This window comes from Scyliorhinus canicula, chromosome 7, assembly GCF_902713615.1.
Source record: "Scyliorhinus canicula chromosome 7, sScyCan1.1, whole genome shotgun sequence".
NCBI lineage: Eukaryota > Metazoa > Chordata > Chondrichthyes > Carcharhiniformes > Scyliorhinidae > Scyliorhinus > Scyliorhinus canicula.
In genome coordinates, this window is record NC_052152.1 from 171,338,730 (window position 1) to 171,366,000 (window position 27,271).

General features: G+C 47.7%; 1 protein-coding gene across 1 annotated transcript in view; it reads right to left on the reverse strand.

The window, feature by feature from the left end:
* Positions 1 to 1,692: 1,692 nt before the first annotated feature.
* Positions 1,693 to 27,271, reverse strand: part of LOC119969537 (collagen alpha-1(XIV) chain-like) — a 200,277-nt gene continuing 174,698 nt past the window's right edge. The window contains 9 exon segments of the mRNA XM_038803265.1: positions 1,693 to 1,824; positions 3,469 to 3,546; positions 6,582 to 6,662; positions 6,664 to 6,770; positions 14,561 to 14,627; positions 15,527 to 15,562; positions 15,734 to 15,805; positions 18,491 to 18,544; positions 22,173 to 22,226. Coding sequence (XP_038659193.1) covers positions 6,582 to 6,662; positions 6,664 to 6,770; positions 14,561 to 14,627; positions 15,527 to 15,562; positions 15,734 to 15,805; positions 18,491 to 18,544; positions 22,173 to 22,226 — 471 coding nt within the window. The 3' untranslated portion in view covers positions 1,693 to 1,824; positions 3,469 to 3,546.

Below are 27,271 nucleotides of genomic sequence, written 5' to 3' on the forward strand. Positions count from 1 at the left end.
CCATTCCCTTTGATGTGTCCTCGATCTTTACTCTTTCTGATGCAAGGAGAGTAGACTCAAATGTACCTGGTGCACAACCTGTTTAGCCAACCATCATTGATGCTACACCCCGGCCACTATTCCAGGTCTGAATTCCCCTCCTTCAAAGCTGTGCATCCCTCAGCATTCTTCAATGGATTAATCTCAGCACATTCCCCTCTCACCTTTCCATCCAGTGCACCGACTTATTCCAACTCAATATGGGTAAGTTTATCATTAATTCCATTCTAAATTTTCCATTCCAAATGCATGCAAAAAACTAATTATTGTTACTTCTGGTTTGAAATACCTTTATTCAAGTTGTTAGAAACCTAGAATACATTTGCAAGTATAAAAGTAACTTGAAGCAATGGCAAAAAATCCTTAAATGATTGGATAGAGTGCTCTGGACATTAAAATGAGTTGGGTAGCAATCTAAGTAAACAGTATGCTGCAGTTAAAAAGTACATTTACAAACATTAATATTTAATTTTGGGCATTTATACAATTATTTTGTGAATAGATGTGCACATGAAATGAGGTTGAATGGGAACGATTCACATTTTTACATCCCCAGGCTTATACTTTGTGACAAGATAATATCTGCCCTTGCATCAAAAAGAAGTTTCACAAACTCTAAATTAACTGCACATTGAAGCAAAATGCATAATTACTCGATTTATTTATTCATATTTATTTCTAGAAAAATTGAGATACCATCATTCAAAAAGATACAAAATTCTCATTTGGCAAAAGTCAATAGTTCTGCGACATCAGTGAACACTCATTCTTCATCAACACGCAAACAATTTCAAAAGAATTTCCTTTCAGTTAACTTTACATTAGCCACCACAGGCAAGTCTTTTTTCTTTACTTATCTTTCTGCGACTCAGAATGCATCTAATTAAATCCATATTATCGGATTGATCGACACACATTCTTTCTGATAGCAGACATTTTTCTCTTCTGCAACACCAGATTTCTTTACATATGATGAATAGTTCATGGGTGGGATTCTCCGTCCCGCCGCTCCGTTTTCCTGTGCGGCGCGTCCTCGCCGGCAGCGCGATCCTTCGTCCCGGCAGCCGGTCAATGAGATTTCCCATTTTAGGCACCCGGACGCCGTTGGGAAATCCGTGGGCGAGAGTGCGCTGCCAGCGAAACGGAGGGTCCCGCCGACGGAGAATCCAGCCCTACGTACGTCACCACCTACTTGCCCCATTCTCCATCGAACAGAACATGTTGGAACTTACAGTGTCATCAATATGTGATATGAAAATGTTTCTGTTCTCAAAACCTGAAATGTGCTTGTGGCTCATTCAACTGAACACTTTATGTTGAACTTTCATTATGCTGAAATGATTTGTTCTGGTCGTTTTGTATTTATCCTTACACAAAAAAGAACTGCTTCCATAACTGTTAAATGATTTAAGGCAGGTATTGCAATTCACCCTCAGATTCACTGTCTGATTCACCTAATTAAAACAAAATGTGAAAAAATATTAATAGCAAACATAGAGGCCTGAAACAGAATTGTCAAATTCAAAATCTCTTGTGTAAAGGTTGCAAGAGGGAAGGTGTATTTGAATCAAAGACCAACTTAGAAGCTGTTAACTGTGATAACATCCAGCAAGAGGTATTCATACTTACTACTTGGGTTAGGTGTGCTGCAGGCAGAGACATCACAATGTCCCGTAGGGCCTGGTGGCCCAATGGATCCAGGAAAACCTGGCAGGCCAGGACGGCCTGGTGGGCCAGGCAAGCCCTGTGGTCCTTGTTTTCCACGCTTTCCCTCACCTCGAGGACCTACACAGAACATTGTTAAGTGAGGAAACAAGGTTACTGGACATGGTCATGAAGTGAGAGCACAGTACAGACTGGTGGTACACTTGGTTACAGAACCTCAGTTCACCTCTGGCCCTATGGATCAAATTCAATTTCAGACTGACAGGATGGATTGCCTTTTTTACATTTGCAATTTTTCAATCCGACCGGGCCTTTCTGGAATCTAGGGAATTATTAAGATCACAATTAATGCTGGATTGTCTTTGCTGGCTCTCAGAGTCCAGTATGAAACTGATTTAGACGTATTCATTGCAATTCTTGGTGGAGAAGGAACTAATTGACACAAATTGCATTTTCTTTCAGAGAGTTCACAGCAATGGCTAATAAATAAACTGTTGGAGTTTGGGTCTTTTTTCTGAAGTTGGACGAGAATAACAGTTTTCCTTCAGCCAGACTATCCCGAATTCAGGAATGTTTGATTCAGTCACTCAACAGGAAGGATGAAGAGTTCCAAAGGAAGTGTGGGAAGGATCAGTCAATTGACGCTTTCGGTCGGGAGGAACACATTGGAGGCAAATTGGAAGGAATTTATTCTTCATACTAAAATAATCAATGAAATTGACTTCTGGGTCAACAAGAGGTGAAACTCTGGGACTGTTCAAGAAACAATTAAATGACATGTGGGGATGGAGGTGGGATTGGTGGGGGAATGGGCACTTCAGAATCTTTCCAGGTGGATGGATTAGATGGAATAAGTCAAATATCCCTTTTTGTCTTATTTGTCTGACGATACTTCTTCCTGGTGTAGTGTTCTCATCTTTCAATCAGTGCACTCATTTCAACTGCAGTATGCAGTGAGCTATTAAACTAAGTGAGATTCAATAGTTAGTTGAGAAGATTAAATTGGTGAAGATCTTCCACAGGTTGGCATTAAAGGACTCAATTATTCCTATTTAGTACTGTGGCAAAGATTTGGGTGAAGTAGTACTTCTCTTTTTAGCTTTTAATTGCTTTTTAAAAATAAATTTAGAGTACCCAATTCTTTTTTTTTTCCAATGAAGGAGCGATTTAGCGTGGCCAATCCTCCCCCCCCCCCCCCCCCCCCTCTCCCCACCTCCCCCCTTCCTTTCCCTTCTGTTGGTACAGAGGTGAGGGTCTCTCCAGCACAAAGTTTAGTGCTGGTACCATTTGGTTTTTGGACAACTGTGTTGTGAATTGTTTTAATAATCAGAGTATTCACCCCCCCATTCCCTGTACATTGATACTGAGGGGAGGGTACCCTGTTTATCCAACACAAAATTAGTGTTTGTACTGTTTGGCCTTGTATATATTTTTTACTGTTTTAATAAAAAGATATGGCCAATCCACCTAGCCTGCACATCTTTGGGTTGTGGGGGTGAGACCCACGCAAATACAGGGTGAATATGCAAACTCCACACGGACAGTGATCTGGGGTCAGGATCGAATCCGGGTCCTCAGCACTGTGAGGCAGCAGTGCTAACCACAGTGAGGCAGCAGTGCCGCCCTATTTAGCTTTTAATTATAACTGAAATCTGAGAAATGGTGTAAACCCCACAATTTCCACCTGCTTTCGGTATGAATTTTAGTCAGGATTTGTAGTTTGACCACACTCAGAGGTTGACTAATAATGGATATTGTCCTTACCTGGTGTCCCTCTTGGTCCCTCAGAGCCTGGAGCATTGACTCCTGGGCTACCTTTCTCTCCTTTGTTGCCTGGTTTACCTATTGACCAAAAAATGTCAAACTTAGATAACTTTAAGACTACGTAACTGGCAGAAACAGATACCTATCTAATTGCAAATGATAACATAGAAACACATAAAATTATTATGAAGGGAATAGATAGGATAGATGCGGGCAGGTTGTTTCCACTGGTGGGTGAAAGCAGAACTAGGGGGCATAGCCTCAAAATAAGGGGAAGTAGATTTAGGACTGAGTTTAGGAGGAACTTCTTCACCCAAAGGGTTGTGAATCTATGGAATTCCTTGCCCAGTGAAGCAGTTGAGGCTCCTTCATTAAATGTTTTAAGGTAAAGATAGATAGTTTTTTGAAGAATAAAGGGATTAAGGGTTATGGTGTTCGGGCCGGAAAGTGGAGCTGAGTCCACAAAAGATCAGCCATAATCTCATTGAATGGCGGAGCAGGCTCGAGGGGCCAGATGGCCTACACCTGCTCCTAATTCTTATGTTCTTATGTTGAGCCAATCACGGACATCTGTGTAAAGCAAATAATAATTTGCCATGAACACCATGGAGTACATTTCACCAATTAGCACTATTGACATAACATCATACATCAGGATCATAGTATGCAGAGATACTTCAGTGGGATTTGGAGAGGCTGAGTGAGTGGGCAGATGGCAGATGCAGTATAATGTGGATAAATGCAAGGTTATCTGCTGTGGTGGCTAAAATAGGAGGGCAGATTATTATTTGATTGGGTTTAAATTGAGAGAGGTGAATACTCAGAGAGACCCGGGTGTCCTCGTGCAACAGTCACTGAAAGTAAGAAATCAAGGGATATGGGGTGGGGGGAAAGATGGGATTAGGGTACTGAATTTGACTATCAGCCATGATCATAATGAATGGCGGAGTAGGCTCGAAGGGCCGAATGGCCTCCTCCTGTTACTTTTTTCCATGTATATTTCTATGAAGTATGGGCATTCGTGCTGTCTGCTGCTTCATTAAGAAGGGATTTGATAACAGCAATGCCTGAAGCCAGGTAAGTACCATCATGCTAAGGTTGGCACAGAGGGCTGTTATTTAATTTAAATAAGGAAAAAATGCCAAGGGTAAAAAAGGCCTATTCAGCCCACTGAAGTATAACTCCCCTGTACCTAACTCTCTCATTAAAGCCCATCTTTGAATTACCCTAACCCTCCCTTTGAATGCCATCCCTCGAGCATTATGACCCAGCGAAGCTTACTACCTGAGCACCCAAACTCTGCAGTTGCATCTAACCCAGCAGATGTTGTTCGCGTCCAGTTGCCTGAGGGAGGTTGGTCGGCCCCAGCTGTTGTTGTCAGGAAGGCCGCCCCAAGGCTTTTCATTGTTCAAATGGCTGACGGTTCCATTCTCCGGCGCAACAGGAGGGCGCTGCGGAGAGTTCCCCACCCACCTCCAAACCGCATTGCTCCGCCAGTTATCATGCCTCCTCCAGATGTCTCCTGCCACGAGGCCACCAATCTGCCAGAAGTCCCACCTGTCCAAGTGCCGGCATCTCCTGCTCCACCTCTGTGGTGATCGACAAGAATTCGTCGCCCTCCTCAAAGACTGAATCTATAGACTTTACTTTTATAAATTTTGTTCAGTTTGCCCTGTATCTGCACGATAGACACCTTCCCATGTACATATGCTCGTTAACTCACCACTTGTACATAGTTAGGCATGTATATACCTTCACGTTCCAAAACTTATTTTTTTTAAAAAGGGGAGATGTCATAATATCCTCTCAGGTATATAATGAGATGCAGACAGGCAGAGATTGACACACAGGATGACCAATGAACACACAACACAGAACAACCAATCACCAGACAAGACACCACCACTCTAAAGCCCACAGGGCATTAAGACTCGCTCTCTCTCAGGACAGTCAGAGTGCACAAGTTAGTGGGCACTACTGCCACGTGGTTGCTAGTAAGTCTGGTCGAGCCAGTAAGAGGTCATCAGTAGGATTAGTAGAGTGTCAACCCACAGCTGAACATGTACAGCAGTTCATAGTTAAATAAAACTGTGTTGGATCATCTCCGGTGTCTGACGTTTGTTTCTAGCTTCCCTGCATCCAGTTGCAGTCAATGTTGAACCAACCTGCCAAACACATCAGGGAGGAGTGGGACAAGCTGGTCACCTGCGGTGGGCTGCAGTATTGTTAAATTTCTGCTCGTCTGGGTCTCCTAAATACTCCCCCAAAATGCTCCAGGCCATATTCCAGTATCCTCTCTAATGATCATTCTGCCAGCTGCTCACAGGAAATTGCAAGCAGGCCCCGAGAACTAGATTAACTCCAATTTCCACATGCAAGCAGCTTCTCACCTGTTTCAGGTACCCATTTGCAGGATCACCCTGTCATTTCAACTGCTGAACTCCTCTTTAAAAGTTTAAAACTGATCTCCAAGGTGGCTTACATCATTGACCGAACTACTTGTTAATTTTCTCCTCTCCTCTTCCTGGTGTACTCTCAGACAAGTGACAGCCTTCTGGTACTTTGCTCAAGTTTCCTCTGTCAATCCAGGCAGTGAATGTTGATGAGCTCTTCTGCAATGAAGGGCATTATAACCATGCCTAATGCTGCATTCGGCAGATATTAATGAACACGTTCTTCCTCAAGGGTCACTAGATATCGCACAGCATTAGAAAACTGAAGCCAATGAGAATTTTAGCACTGAGGCCTGTGGCCTACCATGTATCTGAGGTATTCAGTGCACCCGATGGCAAATAGAGAGCACAAAAGAGACGAAGGACCTATTTACCACCCTGTTCTACTTGCATTAACTTAATAGGAAAAAATTAAGTGTAATTGAAGGTTCTGATGAAAGGCACAGAATAGAAATGTTATCTCTGCTTCTCTCACCACAGATGCTGCCTGACCAGCTGAGTATTTCCAGCATTTCTGTTTTTATAGTCGGTTTACTGCTCAAGAAATTGAAAACAAAAATCTTCCCTATTTGCCAGTTAAACATTTCTGTGTTCTGGCAATATTTTCCATTAATGAGATTAGGCTGCCGTTTATAATATCAGCTAGGAGATGTGAAATACCTATCTCTCCTGGATAGCCAGCCTTGCCAATATCGCCAGGCATGCCTGGTATTCCTGGCGGCCCTCTACTTCCAGGTGGCCCTGGTTCCCCTGGGCGTCCTACTTCACCTGCCGGTCCCTGAATGATCCGTACAGGCGCCGGGTTCCTTGTAAATTCATTCAGGATCGAATCAAATTTGATCATGTGATCTGGAGGTTAATAAATATAAAAGTGAGAATTATTGCAATATAATGATAATTACTTTCAAACCTGTCCTTCGAAAGAGTTCAAATGTACTCAGCTGCCTGTTAACCAATACTTAATCTCTGGAACTATGAGCCTTCTGTCTAAGCATGAGGTCCTTCTCAGTGGGGACACAGACTCGGAACTTTGCGGGATATTAACTTTCTGATGGAAATTTTGGACGCGATTCTCCGCTCCCCACGCCGCTTGGAAGAATCGCGGGAGGGCCCCCCGACAAAATTCACGCCCCACTAGCGCCCCCCGCGATTCTCTCCTCCCCATCCTCCACCGCTGAGAAGAATCGCCGTGAAAAACAGGCAGTTTTTCACGGCGAACGGCGATTCTCCGACCCGGGTTGGCCGAGCGACCTGTCTTTAGCGGCCATTTCAACATGCCGGCAACCACACCTGGTCGCTGCCATCGTGGAAACGGCAAGATATGCCCGTTTGGGGCTTGTGGGGGGAGTACAGGGCTCAGAGCACCACGACTGTGCTCGGGAGGGGACAGGCCTGCGATCGGTGCCCCACTCTTTCCCCTCCACTGCCCCGCAAGATCAAGCTGCCGCGGCCGGGATTTACACAGTGCCACTCCTAGCCCCACCGGGAGGGGAGAATAGGGGGCGAGGAGCGGCCTTCGAGGCCGCCGTGAGACTCGGCCGAGTTCACAACGGCCTTCCCGATTCCGGGCAGGAGCGGAGAGTTCCGCCCCTAGGTTTAATGCAATAATAGTTAGTTGGCAGATTGATAAATTATAATATAAACATGGGACTTAGATGATGACCTGGACAACAGGGGATAAAATCATCTCAGACAGTGGTTCTAAAATGGATGAGCCTCTGATTATACACAGTACCTGATATTCAGTTCCATTGAAATCAGAAGGGTGCAATGCGGACGTGACACCAGTGGTGTCATTTAGGAGCTCCACATTGTAACCAATAGAGATTCTGTGGAAGTTCCAGCTACTTAGGATAACTGACCCTAACTGAAAATGTATGGGCGCATGTAATAGAAAAATTCCTAAGTGTACTTTTGCACGCAATTGGTGGGTATTTCTCGACGGCTGCGTTGGTAAGATCGTGGCCCATATTTAACCGCACTAAGTGCCGGAAATGAGACTCTATGGGCGCGATTCTCCCAGACAGGGAGAAATCGTAAGGCTGGTGTCAAATCCGGGCGGGTTTGACGCCAGCCTCCCCCTCCCCAACCGGGAACCAATTCTGGTCCCCGGTCGGGGCTAGTATGTCGCGGCCGTGAACTCCGGCATCGCGGGCTTAACGAATTTCGTTAAGCTCGCTTGCCAGAGTTTGCGCCGGCTGACGCGTCACATGACGTCAGCCGTGCATGCGCAGATTGGAAGACTCCAACCCGCGCATGCGCGGATGACGTCATCGCGCATTTGCGCAAAACCCGCGCATGCGCGGGCCGGGATGCCCCTCAGCCGCCCCGCGAAGTGATACAGCTGGGCGGCGGAAGGACAAAGAGTGTGCGGGAATCGGACCCGCTGCCTGCGATCGGTGGGCACCGATCGCGGGCCCATGGCACCCTTGGCACGGCCGTGGTACTGCCGTGCCAATCGGTGCCATGGTTTTCAAAATCGGGACTTTACGGCCGTTTTTACGAACGGCCAGACCAGGTGTGTTTGCCGTTCGTAAAAACAGCCGCAAAGGGCTTGGACTTCGGCCCATCGGCCAGCTGACAATCGCTGCTGGCCGTAAAAAAACGGCGGCAGCGATTCGTGTCGGGAGTCGGGCGTGGGGGGGGGGGGGGGAATAGCGGGAGGGCGTCAGACTAGTGTGGCCGTAAAAATTTACGAACCCCGCTATTCTCCGCACCGTCGTGAGTGTGGAGAATTGCGCCCAAAGAGTTTCTCATCATTATTGACTGTCTTGCCGTCTGATTCGCCAGACTTGCACCTCAGTATCTCGCCACTAACAAGGGGGAGCTGCTTTTAAACACTCCCTCACCACTCACCCCAATCAACACACAAGTATTGCAGTGCGCAGGCCTGCCCCTCGCTTTGGCAATGCCGACCTGGCCAGGTTTCTGGATGCTGTGGATGCGAGATGGGACGTCCTTTGACCCCAAGAGGGTCGGAGGCCCAGCAGCAGGGTCAGCAATGCCACCTGTCAGTGCGGGCAGCATGACCAGGAGGACCAGTGTCCAATGTAGGAAGAAGACCAACGACCTGCAGCGTGCTGCAAGGGTAAGCTCTCTCCTGGCATCAGTTCCACCTGCCACCCTTCAAACTCCCAATCTCCCCCATAATTCACTGGCTGACACCTTGTACCCTCCCCAAATCTGACCTTAGTTTTTGTTCCTCAGCACCCACGGCACAACCCCTACATGTCGGGTTGCGGTGCCCACACATGCCACCTGCCATAGACCCCCCCCCGATCGATCACATGTGCAGTTCGCAACGCAATATCTTTGTCCCCCAGGGGAAGATACCCCATGATAATTGGGAAAGGGCCCAGACGGGGACGGAGTACCAGGGATCCAAGTCCTCACCCGCTATGAGGAATGGGCCCCGGATATCGCAGGGTTGCCCGAGGAAAGAGCAGTGACCGACAGCAAGGTTGGCCTGCGCTGCAGAGGTGAGGATCTATTGCCCCTTCACCCAATGACTTGTCTCAAGTGAGTTGTTCATGTCAGACAGAATGATTCTTCCCCCTCACGGATCACAAGTCCATTCTCTCGCAGCATCGCCATTTGCTGGGGCTGGGACAGATGAAATTGTTCCCACCCCCATGCCACCCAAAAGATCACTATGGAGGAGGGCTCAGAGGAGACCTTCTAGCAGGGCAGAGACACACACCTTGATAGGTGAAATTAATGGACAGACGTCTGGGGCATAATCTGGTGAGCACCACATAGTTGTCACATGGGGCAGCACGGTAGCATGGTGGTTAGCATAAACGCTTCACAGCTCCAGGGTCCCAGGTTCGATTCCCGGCTGGGTCATTGTCTGTGCGAAGTCTGCACGTCCTCCCCGTGTGTGCGTGGGTTTCCTCCGGGTGCTCCGGTTTGCTCCCACAGTCCAAAGATGTGCGGGTTAGGTGGATTGGCCATGCTAAATTGTCCGTAGTGTAAGGTTAATGGGGGGATTGTTGGGTTACGGGTATAGGGTGGATACGTGGGTTTGAGTAAGGTGATCATTGCACGGCACAACATCGAGGGCCAAAGGGCCTGTTCTGTGCTGTACTGTTCTATGTTCTATAGTTGCTGATGCACATCAGGTGAAGGCAGTTGCAGCCAAGAGAGTCAACAGCCGGAAGTTTCTGGATTCCAGGTCTCAGCTGAGTCACAGTCAGATGCTGTGCCTCTGGACAAGGTTATCCCAGAGCTGATGAAGATGCTAGGACATGGCAGTGAGATTTTGGAGGGGATGTCAAAGACATTTCAACAAGTGCATTGATGATTGGAGGAGTCCAATAGGCCAGTGTTCTTCAAAGTCCGGGGCGCGACCCGCGAGTGGGTCACGGGCGGGTGTCGGGAGGGTCGCGGAGCCGTTGTCCACGGTGCTCCCGATTGCGCAGATCCCCGCACAGCAGCCGGCTTTTCATAACGCCAGCTGCAAGCGGCCGGGTACATGTCAAAAAAAAAATTTGCCCGCAATGCGCATGCGTGCATCATGATGGGTGCACATTCGCAAATCGGGCACGCATGCACAGTGCGGCCGCTATTTTTTTAAATGGTTGCAGATTTTTGTTTTACAAGTTCTATATGGTTTTTTTCATTTATTTTATTCATTTTATTTTTATTTTTTTCATTTATTTGATTTTTTTTTTTACAAGTTCGGGGGGAGGGTTTATTTGATAAAATTTTACAGGAAAAAAATTCAGAACTTTGGACAGATGGAGACTCCATACTTTCCGACACCGGAAAGCTTCACCTTCATCCAACAGGTCCCATTGGAGGGGCGTGTACGAGGGCCAAAGGGACCCAAAACCATTTCCTCCATTTTTGTCAGCAGCAAACAAAGTAAGAGAAAATGGTGTGTCGCACAGGTCGGCCGGCGTGGGTCGCGAAGGTCGGCCGGTGTGGGTTGCGAAGGTCGGCCGGGTTGGGTCCCAAAGGTTGGCCAGTTGGTAAAAATGGGTCCCCTGAAAAAAAGATTGAAGAACACTGCAATAGGCTACGGGTACAGGAGATGATTCCGACAAGGCGTGGCACCGAGGCCAATACTGCTAGGGTGGCGACTACAGTGGAAAGCCTGAAGTACGAGGTCAGCATCTTGAGAGTGGTGAGTCCAAGGCTCAATCTGTGACAACCATGGCCTCAGCATCATGTCCCAGGCGATGAGGAACATGTTGCATACGCAGGCAGACATTCCCGAGGCACTGCAGATTATGTCTAAGTCACTAAGGGACATGTACCAGACATGGGTAGTCATTGCCGAGGCATTGCAGAGCATGGCCCAGATACTGAGGAGCATCGCCGAGATGGTTGACACCATGATGCAGAAAATGGGGAGGCGCCAGGACTGGCAGAGCCAGATGACGCAGAGGCCTCTGTAGCTCACTCCATCTGCCCTTCCGTCCCATGGAACCCCCAGAGCCAATTCGGGGCCTGCCACCAAGGGGACAATGGTGGTCTCCAGTTATTCTGAAAACCACCCCCCCCCCCCCCCCACCCCCCACCAGCACATGGCAGTCAGCGGGCAAAAGGGCAAAGCAGGATGGCAAGATAATGCCAGTCACACCAGTAAGTTTGCCCGGGGCCTCTGGCTCCAGGCCTTTCAAGGGACATCCACCAAGGGCACCAAAGGCCACAGGCCGCGGAAAGCAGCAGGCTGCTCTCACCTCTGATGGTCGGGGAATGGAGTCGAAGGTGGGGAATGGGGGGAAGGAAGGGATGGGGGAAGAAGGGGAATGGGGGGGTAAGGAGAGGAATGTGGGGGTTTAAGGGACAAAACCGCATCCTATGAGAAACGGGAAAGGATGAGGGTCTCCCTGGTCCTCCGGGCTTGCAGGATCCTTGTTGCCGCCTGTTCTCCAGCTCCTCCTGCCGTTCCTCACTGGGCTCCTCCATCATACCCTCCTGGCCCTGCGCCTCCTCAGACTAGGCCGCATGCACCTCCTCCTCCAGCATGTTTCCCTGCTGCTGTACCAGGTTGTGGGGAGCACAGCAAACTACCTCAAAGCAGGAGACCTTCTGGGGGGGTGTATTGCAGGGCACCACCAGAGTGGTCCAGGCATTGGAACTACATTTTGTTCAGTCTGATACACTGCTCAATGACAGCACGGGTGACAACATGGACTTTGTTATTCGGGTCTCCGGCCTCTGCACTGGCATCAACGGCAGCACCTCAGCAGGTACCACTTATCCCCCAAGACCAACCTGTCATCTTGGGGCGATCCTCAAAGATGCCGGAGATCTCCAATTGTCCCAATGTGTAGTTGTCATGCACGTGTATGCATTGGAGGTGGTGGTCACACACAAGTTGAATATTCAGCGGTGGAACCCCTTCCTGTTAATGAATGGCACTCCTTGATGCCCTGGTGCATGCAAGGCAACATGCATGCCATCAGTTATCCCCTGGACTGGGGCACCCCAGTGATGGCAGGCAATCCTGCAGCCTGAGCATCTTGGTGGGCTTGGTCCAGCTCCAATTTGATATAGTCAGCCCGGGTATACAGGACATCCATGACCTCATGGATGCACCTGTGGGTTGTAGCTTGTGAAATGCCACACAAGTACCCACTCGAGCCCTGGAATGAACCGGTAGCATATAAGTCAGGGCTGTTGTGACCTTCACGGCCACTGGGAGCAGGTGTTCTCCTCCTCCATGGGGTGCATTAGCCCACACGGCCCAATTTCACCCGAACCAAATCCTGGCATCCACATATTCCACTGATGCTCAAGGTGTAGGTGAACATCCTTGACTTCTCGTGTGTTCAACCCGCGGTGACGTGCCAGTTACACGCAGCACTCACCACACCAACATCAAAAGCATCAGCAATCTGCAAAACCATTTCTTCAACACGGTTAGCAGTTGGTCCATTTGGAACAATGTCACGCATCAGGCCCCACAGCGACTTTTTGCTTCAAACTGTATTGCCTTCTGGACTCATACGTCCCCCTGAGCTCGGTGTTCCAGGACCCGGGTGTCTAGGAAAAAAGGAAGGAAACAGCAAAGCAACCTCCAGGCATCTGCAGCCACCAGCAGGAGCAAGCAGCAAACACAACTTGCAGCTACGAAGGGTCTCAACTAACAAGGTCAATTCCTCATTTGAAATAGCCTTCAGTTGTGAAGCTAGAGGTTGCTCACAGTCAAAGGGGGTGAAATTGACTTACAGGATAAAAGGCACAGCAGGGCTCTGTCCTGGAAGTGTTTGGTTGAACAGACAGACTACAGCCGTGGTTGCCCCGGTTATGGGTCTTCGCAATATTTAAAGATAACTTGCAGGCCTCACAAATGCAAAGCCTCCCACCAACATGATGTGGTGCAGAACTCTTCATCGGGAGCGGGCTGGTTAGATAGCTAACGGATTTGTGCCTGGCACGAATCTCAATTTTGGCCTTCCCTGCTATTTACCGACGCGACCCGATCTGCGCAGGATGCAATGCAGTGGTTAAACTGCACCCGATGTCTTTTTCAAATCTTTGTGGAAGCAAACTGAAATCAGAATGTAAAATCTGCAAATCTATCACACAAGCTGCACTGGCTCTGCAGGACGTGACTTTTACTTGCACTGGGGATAATCTCAGTTACGGAATGGGACAGCAATTTAGGGCGGGATTCTCCGGTCCCTTAACCGCATGTTTCTCAGTGGCCCGCTATTCGCTGGTGGCGGAATTCTCTCCTCCCGTCACTTGTCAATGAGATTTCCGATTGAAACCACCCCACGCCGCCCGGAAATCCATGGGCGGGAGTGCGCAACCTACGGGAACAGAGAGTCCCAGCGGCCAAAAGAATGCCAGCCTTAAACTAATTTGCCAATTTTATTTTGTTTTTATTCGTTCGTTGGATGTGGGCATCACATTTATTGCCCATCGCTAATTGCCCTTGTTCAGGGGACATTTAGGAGTCAACCACATTGCTGTGGGTCTGGAGTCACCTGTCAGTCAGAACAGGTAAGGATGGCAGATGAATCGGATGGATTTTTACAACAATCAGCAATGTTTTCATGGTTAGACATTTAATCGCAGATTTTTTATTCAATTCAAACTTCGCCGGGTCCCCAGAACATCACCCTGGCTGTCTAGACTACTAGTCCAGTGATAGTACCACTACGCTACCATCACCCCATAACTTGAGCTGAGGATCTACAAAAACCTTTTTCCTGTCCTAATATTACAATACCCCTGTGCATGGAATAAATGGTAGTTACGTCGCGAGGATATTACTGCTGATGTTCTAACAGCAACTACCGCATACATGCAAGTCGAACCCACTATTCTAATTTGGAAACGTGCTGTTCACTGAGATGCCTCATTATGCTGATAGACTCACTGTTTCAATGCAGATATTCAAAAATGTACAAATGCAATGAATGCGTAAACCACTGTATAATACTTATAATCAATGAAAACAACTTAGAACTATGTTTCCTCAAAATAAAGGTTCAAAACAAAATTAGCAAACAAAATCTTCAGGGTCCTCGTTGCATCATGATACTTACCAGCAAGTGAACAGACATCATAATGTGCTCCACATTTTGGGAATGTTGTGTGTTCAGAGAAATTGCACTTTTGATTAAATCAATGGGGCTAGGAACTCTTTTCTTTGAATTTTGAACTATGTTACTTACTCTGTACAAGGTCTTCACAAGCTTGGGAAACCAGTTGATAAACTGTAGCGAGGGACTGAAGTTCTCCCTGAAAATGAAAAACCAACCAATGCTTTGGATAATTCCACGATCTTTTTGGTTTTAGTGGAGCCTGTTTGTTGATACGACGAATAAAAAAACAAGGGCCAGAATTTTACAGGCTCCGTCGGTGGGTTTGAAGCTAAGTGGACTCGCATAATTCAGTTCATTGCCTTTCAGCTGCCTACCTGTCCACCCCCAACCTGTCTTCCATTTTTCTGAGGCTGATTGATGCGTTGATTTACCCTCTTTCCCGCCCTTGGGCCTACTGAGATTCTAAGTGGCTAATTAATGGTCACTTTTAAATGTCTTATCCCACACCCACTGCTATTTTATCCATGGTAGGCGGAAGCGCACGGCAAGTGGGTAGCAGAACAGCTTTAGCTGTGCAGGCTGATGTCGGATTGGCGGGGTGGGGGGAGAAAGAGGGAGAGGGAGGCTGAGGTAACCTCCTTTAGGAATCCCCTGTGCCTGTCAAGGTTTTATCCACCTTTAACCCCCCCCCCCCCCCCCCCCCCCCACCAACCCAATGACCTCTCAAATCTGGCTCCCTAATGCCCTTCCCCTTGCTGCCAGTCATACCTGGGACATTTCAGTCCGGCCTCCATAACCTTCACTTCTTTTAGGGATTGGTTGCAGTCCCAGCAGTGGCCAGCCGTCGAACCTGGTGCTGCTGGGACTACAGAGCAACCAGCCATCCAATTAGCAGCAAGCTCTCTAAGGTGGAACTTCCCCTCATCGATAAAGGTGGAAGTCTCATCTTGGGCTAAATAACGTCCCACCAAATGTTGAATAGCGGTGGGAGCCGGTATCGGCAGGATTAATTCCCCACCGATTCACTGGGTAGGAAACGCCACTGTCCGGAAAAAAAACTGCCCAACGACAAACAGGTAAAATAAGAAAATTCACCTTCTCTCCCTTTTCTCCTTTTGCACCAGGGAGACCCTGTGAAATCATTAAAAATATAAATAAGCAATTGAGACCACAGAAATTTCATACTTATTTATACTGTGATATACTGTGATTTGATTTCAGAGTTGACTGGAAAATGTTTAACTAGAATTCAGGAGCATCGGTTTACGTTCCTATGAATTGTTTGACACAGAAGGTATTTACCGATGGTCCCACTTTTCCTGGTGGGCCTCGTTCTCCTGGATAGCCTGATGGTCCTGTGAGGCCTCCTGGACCCTAAGGAGCCAACACAGAACTTCACTCAGTCACAGTTCAGAAATCAAAGTCAAAGGCTCTGAAAGTCCACATGGCAAATAAACGTAAAGATATCAATAGCTGTATTTAAAATTTTTCCCTCTGCTATTTTAGGGATTGGAGTCGCTTGCTGATTTTAACACAGGCCAATGCCTTTGTATAAAACATGATGTGGAGATGCCGGCGTTGGACTGGGGTGAGCACAGTAAGAAGTCTTACAACACCAGGTTAAAGTCCAACAGGTTTGTTTCAAACACGAGCTTTCGGAGCACGGCTCCTTCTTCAGGTCACCTGAAGAAGGAGCCGTGCTCCGAAAGCTCGTGTTTGAAACAAACCTGTTGGACTTTAACCTGGTGTTGTAAGACTTCTTACTTTGTATAAAACAGCTGAGAATGAATTGCTGGCTTATTGTTTCCAGAGTTTATGCATTAGTATTCCACAGCAACACTTGAGGGTCAAGATTTATAAATCGTTCAGATATTTTGAATGTATTTTCCAAATCACATTTTTAAGGTGTAAAATGTGTTGACAATACACATACACAGCTTCTTCATAAGGTATGCTCAGCTCAGCTGTCACTTATGAGCTGGTGGCCCTTGCAATAGAGCAGTGTCATTTCAAAGTAACTTCAATTATAAAGAATGCAGCACGAACTGGAAAATGCTATTTAAAAGAAAAACAAAACCGAACAGAATCTCCCAGTCATCCTATGCGGAGAGGTTCACATGAAAATTTCCAAACCAGTGAAACAGCCTAGTGTTCAGATTCATAACACAATACACAAAATTGAAGCCTGGGAAACATATTGATGAGATTTGTTGGATCAAGTTTTAATTGCCCCTGAAAATGGGCGTGGAGATTGCAATGAGCGATTAACCTGCACGGTTCCTTCCAACACAAGCCGCTTACAAACTTTATGCTGCTTGCTCATTGTTTTCCCATAGAATCCCTACAGTGCAGAAGGAGGCCATTCGGTCCATCGGGTCCGCACTGATCCTCTGAAAGAGCACTCTACAGACAGTCACCCCAGCTCAGAATTGAACCCAGGTCCCTGATGCTGTGAAGCAGCAGTACTAAGCACTGTGCCACCATACCCAAATTATAGTAGTGTGGAGCCCAGCACTGAATGTGCTGTTGAGCAGGACCAGGGAGAGAAATCATGAGCCTTGGTGCTTCTCCTGTTTCCGGGTCCCGTCTTACCACCACCCCCCTTTTAGCCCCCGACAGTAACAGCATGCAATGAAAAGCAGAAGAAATGCAGGAGGACGTCAAGTCCGGGCATCAGAGGCCCAGGCATGTTCAAGGGACACCAAGATGGAGAATACAGGGAGGCCTCCACCTACCAAGCAGTGACCATCTCCAATGAAAGATAATCTAACCATCTCCTCTGGACATTCAACAAATTATCATCACAGAATACCTCAACATCAACATATTAGGGTATAGCATTGACAAGATACTGAACAAGACTAGCTAAATACATACTATAGCTACAAGAGTAGTTTGGGGGCTGGATAGACAATGAAAAAGATTTCACCTCCTGACTTCCCAAGTCAGGAGTGTGATTAAGTACTTTGCATTTGGGGCAGCACAGTGGTGCAGTGGATTAGCCCTGCTGCCTCACAGTGCCGAGATCCCAGGTTCGATCCCAGCTCTGGGTCACTGTCCGTGTGGAGTTTGCACATTCTCCCCTTGTTTGCGTGGGTTTCAACCCCACAACCCAAAGATATGCAAGGTAGGTGGATTGGCCACGCTAAATTGCCCCTTAATGGGAAAAAATGAATTTGGTATGCTAAATGTATTATAAAAAAATAAATAAAATACTTTGCATTTGCCCGGATGAGCGCTGCTCCTGCAATTCTTAACAAACTCAACATCATTTCAGTCTGCTTGACAGGCAACTCAGTCTGCTTGACAGGCAACCCATTCGCTATCTCAAACATGAGCTCCTTTGACCAACAGTGCACTGTGACTGTGTATCATCTGCAAGACACATTACAGCAGTCACCAAGTCTCCTTCGACAGCACTTCCCAAAGCCACGACCTCTATCAGCTTGAAGGACAAGGGCAGCAGGTGCATTGGAAACCGCTATTTGCAACTTCCCCTCCATGTCATTCACCATCCTGACTGGGAATAATATCACCATTCCTTCTTTGTCACCGGGACAAAATTTGGCAACTCCTTCCTTTGCAGAATTTTGGGTAAACAAACACCAGATGGGCAGCAGCAATTCAAGAAGGCGGTTCACTGTCACTTTCTCAAAGACATTAGGGATGAGCAAGAAATGTTGGCCTTGCCACATCACATGAATCAATTTTTTAAAAACTAATGAGCGATGTACTGTTTTGTTTTACTGTACACAACTGCATACGTGGTAACTGGAAGGGGCCAACTTGAGTTTGGCCTGCGTGACAACTTATGGGTTGCTGCAAGACCATGAGGTGATACAGCTTAGTCAGAAGTTACAAACATTAATAATGAGCTATATTCTAACATAATAGTGGAAGGGCAATTGATCATTCTCCAATTTAATGGTTCACACGGATCAGTGCGATATGAAGTACTTACATTTTGGAGGTCACTGGTCAAAATATTTCTGAACATTTTGCCTCAGAAAGTTAGTGAAATATATTGTTAAAATCAAATTCTTTATAAATAAAACTTACTCTTGGTCCAGGAAGTCCAGGGGGTCCTATTGCACCTTCCAGTCCTCTTGTACCCTAAAATATTGGCATCAATTAATAACCTACATCACGGGAAATAGCAAGATGAAAGCAAATTACTGCGAATGCTGGAATCTGAAACGAAAACAGAAAACACTGGACAATCTCAGCAGACCTGACAGCATCTGTAGAGAGAAGGGATCGAACATTTCAAGTCTGAATGACTCTTTGTCAAAGCTGCTTTGACAAAGCTTTGGCAAAGAATCATCCAGACTCGAAATGTTAGCTGCCTTCTCTCTCCACGGATGCTGCCAGACCTGCTGAGGGTGTCCAGTATTTTCTGTTTTTGTCATAAAACCATTTCTTGGGGATACCCAATTAAAGACTGGGGACGGGATTCTCCGACCCCCCGCCTGGTAGGGGAATCGCCGGGGGTGGCATGAATCCCGCCCCCGCCGGCCACTGAATTCTCCGGCGCCAGAGAATTGGCGGGGGCAAGAACCGCGCCGGCCAGCGGCCGCTCACAGCAGCCCCCCCCGGCGATTCTCTGACCCACGATGAGCCGAAGTCCCGCTCGTTCTATGCAGGTCCCACTGGCGTAAATTAGAGTTGGTCCCTTACCGGTGATACCTGGTGGCTCAGGCGGGCTCCAGGGTCCTGGGGGGGGGGGGGGGGGGGGGGGGCACGGGGCGATCTGGCCCGGGAGGTGCTCCCACGGTGGCCTGGCCTGCAATCGGGGCCCACCGATCTGCGGGCAGGCCTGTGCCGTGGGAGCACTCTTTTCCTATGCGCCGGCCGTGTAAGTCTACGCGATGGCCGGCGCGAAGCTGAACCCCCCCTGCGCATGCGCGGGGATGATGTCAGCAGCCACTGACGCTCCCGCGCACGCGCGGACCCGCGCCAGCCGGCAGAGTCCCTTCGGCCCCAGCTGGCGGGCCGCCAAAGGTCTTCCACGCCAGAGGGCAGGGCGCAAACCACTCCAGCGCTGGCCTTGCCCCAGAAGGTGCGGAGGATTCTGCACCTTTGGGGCGGCTCGATGCCAGAGTGGTTCACGCCACTCCGTCCCGCTGGGACCCCCCGCCCCGCCGGGTATGGGAGAATCCCACCCTGTTACTTTGCTCCACCCTGTCCCACTCGATAGTAGGAATTAAAGTTCACCATTGTCACGACTTTTTAGTTTTAGACCTCTCTGCAATTTCCTTGTAAATCTTCTCCTTTACCTCTTCCCCACTATTTGGTGGCCAACGGAATTTACCCAACGGCATAAAATCACCTCTCGTGTTCCTTAACTCAAGCTAAATAGATTTGGTCCTTGGTCGCTCTATGACATCCTCTCTCTTCAGTATTCCCTTACTCAGTATTCCCACCTCTTCTTCTTTCATTTCTTCCCTTTTATTTCAGATAGCTTAGTGCCCAGGCATCCACTTTATTGAGCCAGATTTCTGTTACGCCCATATTCCCATGTGCTTATCTATAGCTGCAGCTCACCAACCTTACTTATGTTTACATACATGTACAGTAAACCTAATTTGGGCCATATTGCATTCCCTCTTAATCTGATCTCACTAATACATTACCACTTCTTCTGCAAGTGCATAAAGGTGCTATCTGTCTCCCTCAGTGCTTTGCACACCTTGGGCACAATTCTCCCCCCCCCCCGGTCCACGCCGGGTAGGAGAATCGCGGGGGCGTCGGACGAGTCCCGCCACGCCGCCCCGGCACCCGCACACGACACCTGGTCGCTGCCGGCGTGAACAGCACGTGAATGCTGCGGGGGCCGCCTGGGGGGGGGGGGGGCATCGAGCACCAGGGGGGTGCTCAAAAGGGGTCTGGCCCGCGATCGGTGCCCACCGTTCGGCAGGCTGGCCTCTCTGAGAGATGCACTCCTTTCCTCCGCCGCCCCGCAAAATCACTCCGACATTTCTTGCGGGGAGCCTGCGGGAGGACGTCAACCGCGGATGCGCGGGTTCGCACCGGCCAACCTGCGCATGCGCGGGTGACGTAATTTACGTGGCATCGGCGGCGTAATTTACGCGGCACCGCTTTTATGCGGCGCCAAGGCCCGGCGCGTGTAAATGACGCGGCGCCGCTCCTAGCCCCCCCCCCCCCCCCCCCCCCCCCCCCCCCGGGGGTGGGAGAATAGGGGGCAAGGAGCGGCCTCCGACGGCGGAGTGAAACACTCCGGTTTTCACTCCGGCGTCGGCACTTAGTCTCCTGCCCCTTGGTTTCCTTTCCAGTGCACCATCCTGGCTCCAATCCCGAGCCAAGTTAGTTCAAATCCTCCCCAACAGCACTAGCTAACTACCCCAGGAAGATATTGGTGCTGGTTCTGTTGTGGGCAACCCCATCTTAACTTTAAAATAAAACTGTGCAGTTGGTACATATGCAGCAACTTAAATGTAAGTAAGTCTTGCTTCAATTTTGCAGGGCTTTCAATAGAGGTGCTGGGTATGTTTTTTGTCTTCACGCCTAGGGAAGGCTATACTTGCCTGAGAGGTGAAGCAACAGAGGTTTACCACATGGATTCTTGTGTTCCTCTGTGGAGAGGTTGAGCAGAGTGGACCTATACTCTCTGGAATTTAGAAACATTTAAAATATAAGATGCTGAGGGGAGTAGTTAATGGAGTAGTTTCTGAGAGGATGTTCACTTGGTCAGAGAGTCCAGAACTAGGCAGTAGAGTCTCAGGATAAGGGATTGGCCATTTAGAGTTGAGATAAGAAGAAATCACTCTGCACCAAATGGTTTTGGATGCTTTATTATTGGGTATTCTCTCGGCTATGATTGATAGATTTTTGAACTGTAAAAGATTCAAGTGACCCGAGGATCAGGTGGAAAGTGAATTAAGGTCAAAGATCAGCTTCATGCCATGTTTGGCGGGGTGATTCTCAGCAGCTGCAGCTATTCAGCGGCACTTTGCCATTTATTTTGGCATCGGGGGGGGGGGGGGGGGGGGGGTTCTCCATGCTGAGGCCGCACTTAGAGAGAGATCCTGCTGACGAGCTGAGCTCACTGGAAGGAATGGCTGCTTGCAGTTTAGGGCGCCATTTAGATCGGTAGCACTGATATTTCTTCCCCCCCCCACTTTCAGTCTCCCTTCCCTGCATTCTGGTACCCCCCCCACATTCCAACCTTACCTGGGGAACCCTCTCCAATTGGCAAGGCCCCTGGGCCCGACCCCTGGCAGTACCAACCCAGCATGCGGGCACCCTGACATTGCTAGCCTGGCACACTGGCAGTGCCACCCAGGCACTTTTGGGAGTGCCAGGGTACCACCCTGCAGTGTCCCCCATCACCCGGGGGTCTCCAATGGCCTGTCAGACGCCCTGAGGTGGCGTTATGCCTGGTCCATGTTTGTGTGGACGAGTACTAACTGGCGCCCTGGCGAAGTGTCACAGGCGAGGCTATTGAGTCCTGGAAGCCTGGTGAATCGAGATCGGCCCATTGCGGAGCCCGATTTTCGCCTTAAATCTGGTCACAAACACACTGCTGCTTGTGAGATCTGTACACAAATTGGTTGCCAAGTTTCCTACATTACAATACTTATTTTGATGTAAAAGGCTTTGGAACATCATGAGGTTGTGAAAGGCGCCAGTGAAGCGCATGTATTTCTTCTCTTTCTGTAAGTGGCATGGAGCTATTTACATCACATTGCTGTTTGCTTACACTTATTCAATTCTGATTTACCTTTGGTCCCTGAATGCCTTCTGCCCCTGGAGGACCCTGAGGACCTGGAAGACCCTATGGAGAAATAAAATAATTTAGGTTTAATCATTTAAAGTTACATATTGTTCAATGAGCAAACTAATTATTGTGATGTTATCTTTCCTCTCCCACAAACTCTCTCCTTTGCAACTCTTTGCTGGGGTGTAACTTCTGGGATGCGAACCTCCTGCTGATTCCACACAATTGATCAGTTTTCACCTGTGATCCCACCCAGGGGCCTGTTGGAGGTTACCCAATTTGTCACATCCAAAACGATTCCTGTGTCCATGCAGTATTCAGATTCCACTTTCATAAAGAAGGACCATTTTAGCATCAGATGTAACCAGTGACACAACTCACCCCAGTGCACTGTTTTCTGTTTATTATCTTGATCTCCTTTTGAGGACTCACCACCACAGATGCCAGTACTCAGCCAATTCAACTCACTCCAGGTGATCTCAAGAAAGGGTGGAAAGCACTAAATATTGCAAAAGTCAAGGATCCCGAAAATTTGTGCTCCAGAGCTGACTGAGTTTGTAGCCAAGTTGTTACATTACAGCTACAACACCGGCATCTAACTAACACAGTAGAAAATTGTTCAGGTATGTCCTGTCCATCAAAAGCAGGACAAATCCAAACTGGCTAATTACTACCAACATCAGTTTACTCTGAATCATCAGCAATGTGATGGCAGTGTCATTGACATGTCATTGACTTACCAATAACCTGCTAACCAATGTCCAGTTTAGTTCTGCCAGTATTGCCCAGCTCCAGACCTCATTACAGCCTTAGTCCAAGTATGGATAGAAGTGCTTAATTCCGGATTGCTTGCAGCCTTCAGTTCCATTCACAATTCTTCAGATAATGAAGTTGTCTGTGCCCATGTGTGAAAAGACTTGAACAACAGTCAGGCTTTGGCTGAAAAATGGCAGATAGCATTCACGCTTTGCAAGGGCCAGGGATAACTATTAACATTAATAGAGACTCGAAATATCCCCTTCAATTGTATTATCATCATTGAATCCTCCATTCTCAAAATCCTGGGAATCACCATTGACCAGAAACCTGGACCAGCTACAAAAGCAGGCCAAAGGCTGGGCATTCTCTGGTGAGTGTCTAACTTCCTGACTCCTCAAAATCTTTTCATCATTTCTGAGGCACAAGTCAAGGGCATAATGGAATACTTCCTACTTACTTGGATGAGTTCGACTCCAACAACACTCAAGAAACTCAACACCATACAATACAAATCAGTCTGCATGATTGGCACCCCATCCAACACCTTAAATATTTACTCCATCTATCACCGCCACATAGTGGCAGCAGCATGTACTATCAAGAAGATGCACTGCGACATCTTTCAAATCCATCTAAAAGGACAAGGAAAGATGGTGGATAGGAACACCATCACTTGCAGGTTCCTTTCAAGTCATTCACCATCCTGACTTAGAAATATATCTTTGTTGGACATGGATAAAAATGCTGGAATTTCCTCCCTGACTGCACACTGGGAGTACCAACACCACACAGTCAACCACGTAAAATAGGAGTCTGTAGTCCAACAAAGTCCCTGACTGTCAGGAACATAAAGGTAGATTTAAGGGATTTGTATTTGTATCGGCAAATATTAGAAATAAGATATCGTTTTAAGAGGATTTAATTTAGTGTTTCTGTGTAAAGATGGCTAAACCTATAGTTAGATTCATGCTAGGCAAAGGTATTTGTCGGGGTTGCTTCAGTTCCAAATGTACTTCTCCAGCACTTAGTGAGGGTGATGGTGTGAAAAATAAATAAGTTGGCAGAAGCATAAACATGTTCCTTAGCAACGCGGGCCCTTTTTAAGGTCGAAAGGCTTTTTGAATTTAGTTTTAGCTGAAGTTGCTTGCAGTTGAATATATGATACCGGGAAATGAACAACTCTCAACTCTGCCCAAAGAAAGACTGGACAGGACACAAAAGGCTGCAAAGGCAGACTTCCCGAAGTACCAAATAAAGGGAGAGAAAGAATGTCTCAAGAAGACTGAAGTTAAGGGAACAGAGACCAAGAAGTTGAACAGGTACTGTTCAGAGGAGAATTCAAGGGAAACTGTTGCGAGTGAAAGAGACAGCTGCAGTAACCAGATTTAAAGTAGCAAAGTAGACTTCAGAGGTAAATCAAAAGTTTGGTGTCATCTTAAAAGAGTCTGGGAATCGATGGCTAAAACAGTTGGGAACAGTTTGTACAGAAGTCAAGACAAATAAATCCTGAAGGGGGAGTTGTTAACCTGGATGCTGAATTCTTTGTTAATCGTGGGGTGGAAGCTTTGTGTGAAAGATTAGTTTGGAAAAGCTGAACTGGATTCATAATGCAAATCGCTGATGGAAAGCATTATTGTGTAAAAGAAGATTTGGAAGTGTGCCTTTCTGAAAGCGGAATTTGAAGTCACTCGTGTAGAAACCGGTGTTCAGTAAGCAAGGTGGATCATGATATAAAGATGATCTGGGGGGATTCTGAGGAGAAATCCACAGACATTCAACTGAGTTCAAAGCACAATGTGTCCAACCACAGTGTGTTTAAAGGGACTTTGTATAATCGAGACCATTGTAGCGTAAGATATATTTGGTAACCCAAGTAAACCTTAAAATTTGTGTGATGGGGTTAAAAAAGAAAAGCAGGCAGGACAAAGCAGAAGTAGTCACGTGTTATGTATGTATACATTAGTCTTAGTAGTGTTTGCATATTGTAATCCCATGTACTCACTTGGAAGGTAACGAATAATCTAGTATTGTATAAGTGGATAGACATAATTAGGTAGAGATAGCAGAGTACTACTGTGTAACTTAATGTCTGGTGAAAATTTATTGTATCACTATCTGCATATTGGTATAAAACTGGTGTTTTTGTAGTTTTTCAGGGAACTTGCGCTCCATCTTGACCGGGTACGAGTTCCCTCGCAGATCCCTGAATAAACTGGCTAATGAAAAAGGAAATCTATGTCTTGTTTGGTCTTTGCAGAATCAGAGAAGATCCTTGGGCTGGATTCTCCGCACCACGATGGTGAAATCGCGGCCGGTGCTGGGGCGGAGAATCCATTTCCCCACATGGAATCGGGACCGGTGCCGGTTCCCCGATTCTCCGGTCCAGAAAAGCGGCGTACTCTGAGAGTATGCCGCATATCCTCGCTTATCCCACTCCACCATTCTTCGCCCCCAACCGGCCGAATTCCCGATGGCGTGGATCTAACATGGTCCTGCTCGTCGGGATGCTAGTGTGGAGGATGTGGACTCAGTCCTTATACAGCACGGGCTAATGTTGGGTGGGCCGATCGGGAGCACTATTTGGAAGGTCCAGTTCCGCGGTATGAGTCCACCATGGAGCACGGCTGCTGGAGGCCGCCGCTGTGCGCATGAGCGGCCTCTAACCCGGAAGTGCATGGGCCTGTATCTACAGCAAAAGCTGCGAGCTTCCCAACGGTTCACTGCTAGCGCCTTGCAGGGCTATGAATATGTGGCTCTTTCATGCCAGTGTTTCTGTCGTGAAAGGCCACAGTTTTTACGACGGTGTGGAGACATAGTCCCAAAAATGGAGAATCCAGCCCTTATCTCCCTTTCATGTGTATATTTGTGAAGCTGATAGGGGAGTAAAGGAGTATTGTATCATAATCAACCTTTTCATGTTCAATAAAAGTTTTTTTTTTTTCTTGTTGTTAAAACTAATTAGCAGCACTATGACTCTGTTCCTCCACATTTTCTAAAGAAAATGTAAACGTTTACCGATGGGAGGGGAGCGGGCTTGTGCAATATGTTACGGTGGAAGTATTGAAAGAACGTGGATGTTTGCACATTTTTGCCTTTTTTGCTTCCTTTCTGATGATGTCTGTAACTGTTTATAAAGCCAAAAACTACCTCAATAAAATTGTTTATTAAAAAAAAGAAAATGTAAACGTTACGCGCCGGAATTCTCTGTTCCTGAGACTAAGTGTTGACACCAGGGCAGGATTTGTGGACTTCCATGTCAGCAAAACTGACGCGGCACCTGGACCGATTCAGCGACCATAGAGGGACTAGCACCGGCACCATGTGAAACACAATCAATTCCGATGAGGAATGCTGCTGGATTCGCCGGATCCATGATTGACACTCAGGAGGCTGACAAGCTGCAGCTGCATATATATATATATTACAGACCCCACACACACTCATCCCAGCCAACAAGATGGAACTGGTTGCACTGGAGCGCTGAAGGGTCGCCCTGGGCCAGAGGGCACCTAGGGGGGCTGTCCCGGGGGACATCCATACAACCTGTCGCCCTAAGTTTACAGTGGGAGTCAGCGATGTGCGCCTGTTTCACGATTTGTAAAAGCACAAGTGAACCTCCTCGTCAGGAATTCGCCCCAGTGGAGGCGGAATATCGCGGAGTCCCCGGAGAGTACCGGGTCAGGCCCGCTAATGATATGCCAATGGCATTTACTGGAACACATTGGCGTCGCTGTGGAAGCACTGGAGAATTGCGATTTGCCGGGAAACCAGCACCTGCCACGATTTCAGCGTCAAAACCGATTCTCCACCCAATTGTGTTTCCAGATTCCGGCGTCAGCTGACAGAGAATCCCGCCCACGATCCTTTGAGCTAGGGTTCCATTCTAGGATATTCCCATCCAGTTATAATATCAACTGGAATTGTAACACTGATGATGTAATGGTGTAAAATGTTCCAAAGTGCTGCATGTAGGAGAGAATTAGGTCGAGGAAGAGTAAAAGAATTAGACAAGTTGGCAGAAAGTATGATTTATTTGAGGAACTTCAGAGGACAGCAGCTAAATGCTTGAAAGAACACAATAGAGTTTCAAAAAAATTCATTCACAGGATGTGGGCTTCGCTGGCTCGGCCAGCATTCGTTGCTCATCCATAATTGCCCTTGGGTAGATGGTGTTGAACTGCCTTCTTGTTCCGCTATAGTCCATGTGGTGTAGGTACACCCACAGTGCTGTTCGGGAGGGAGTTCCAGGATTTTTGCCCAGCGACAGTGAAGGAATGTGATATAGTTCCAAATGAGGATGGCAAGTGGTTTGGAAGACAACTTCCAGGTGGTGGTGCTCCCAT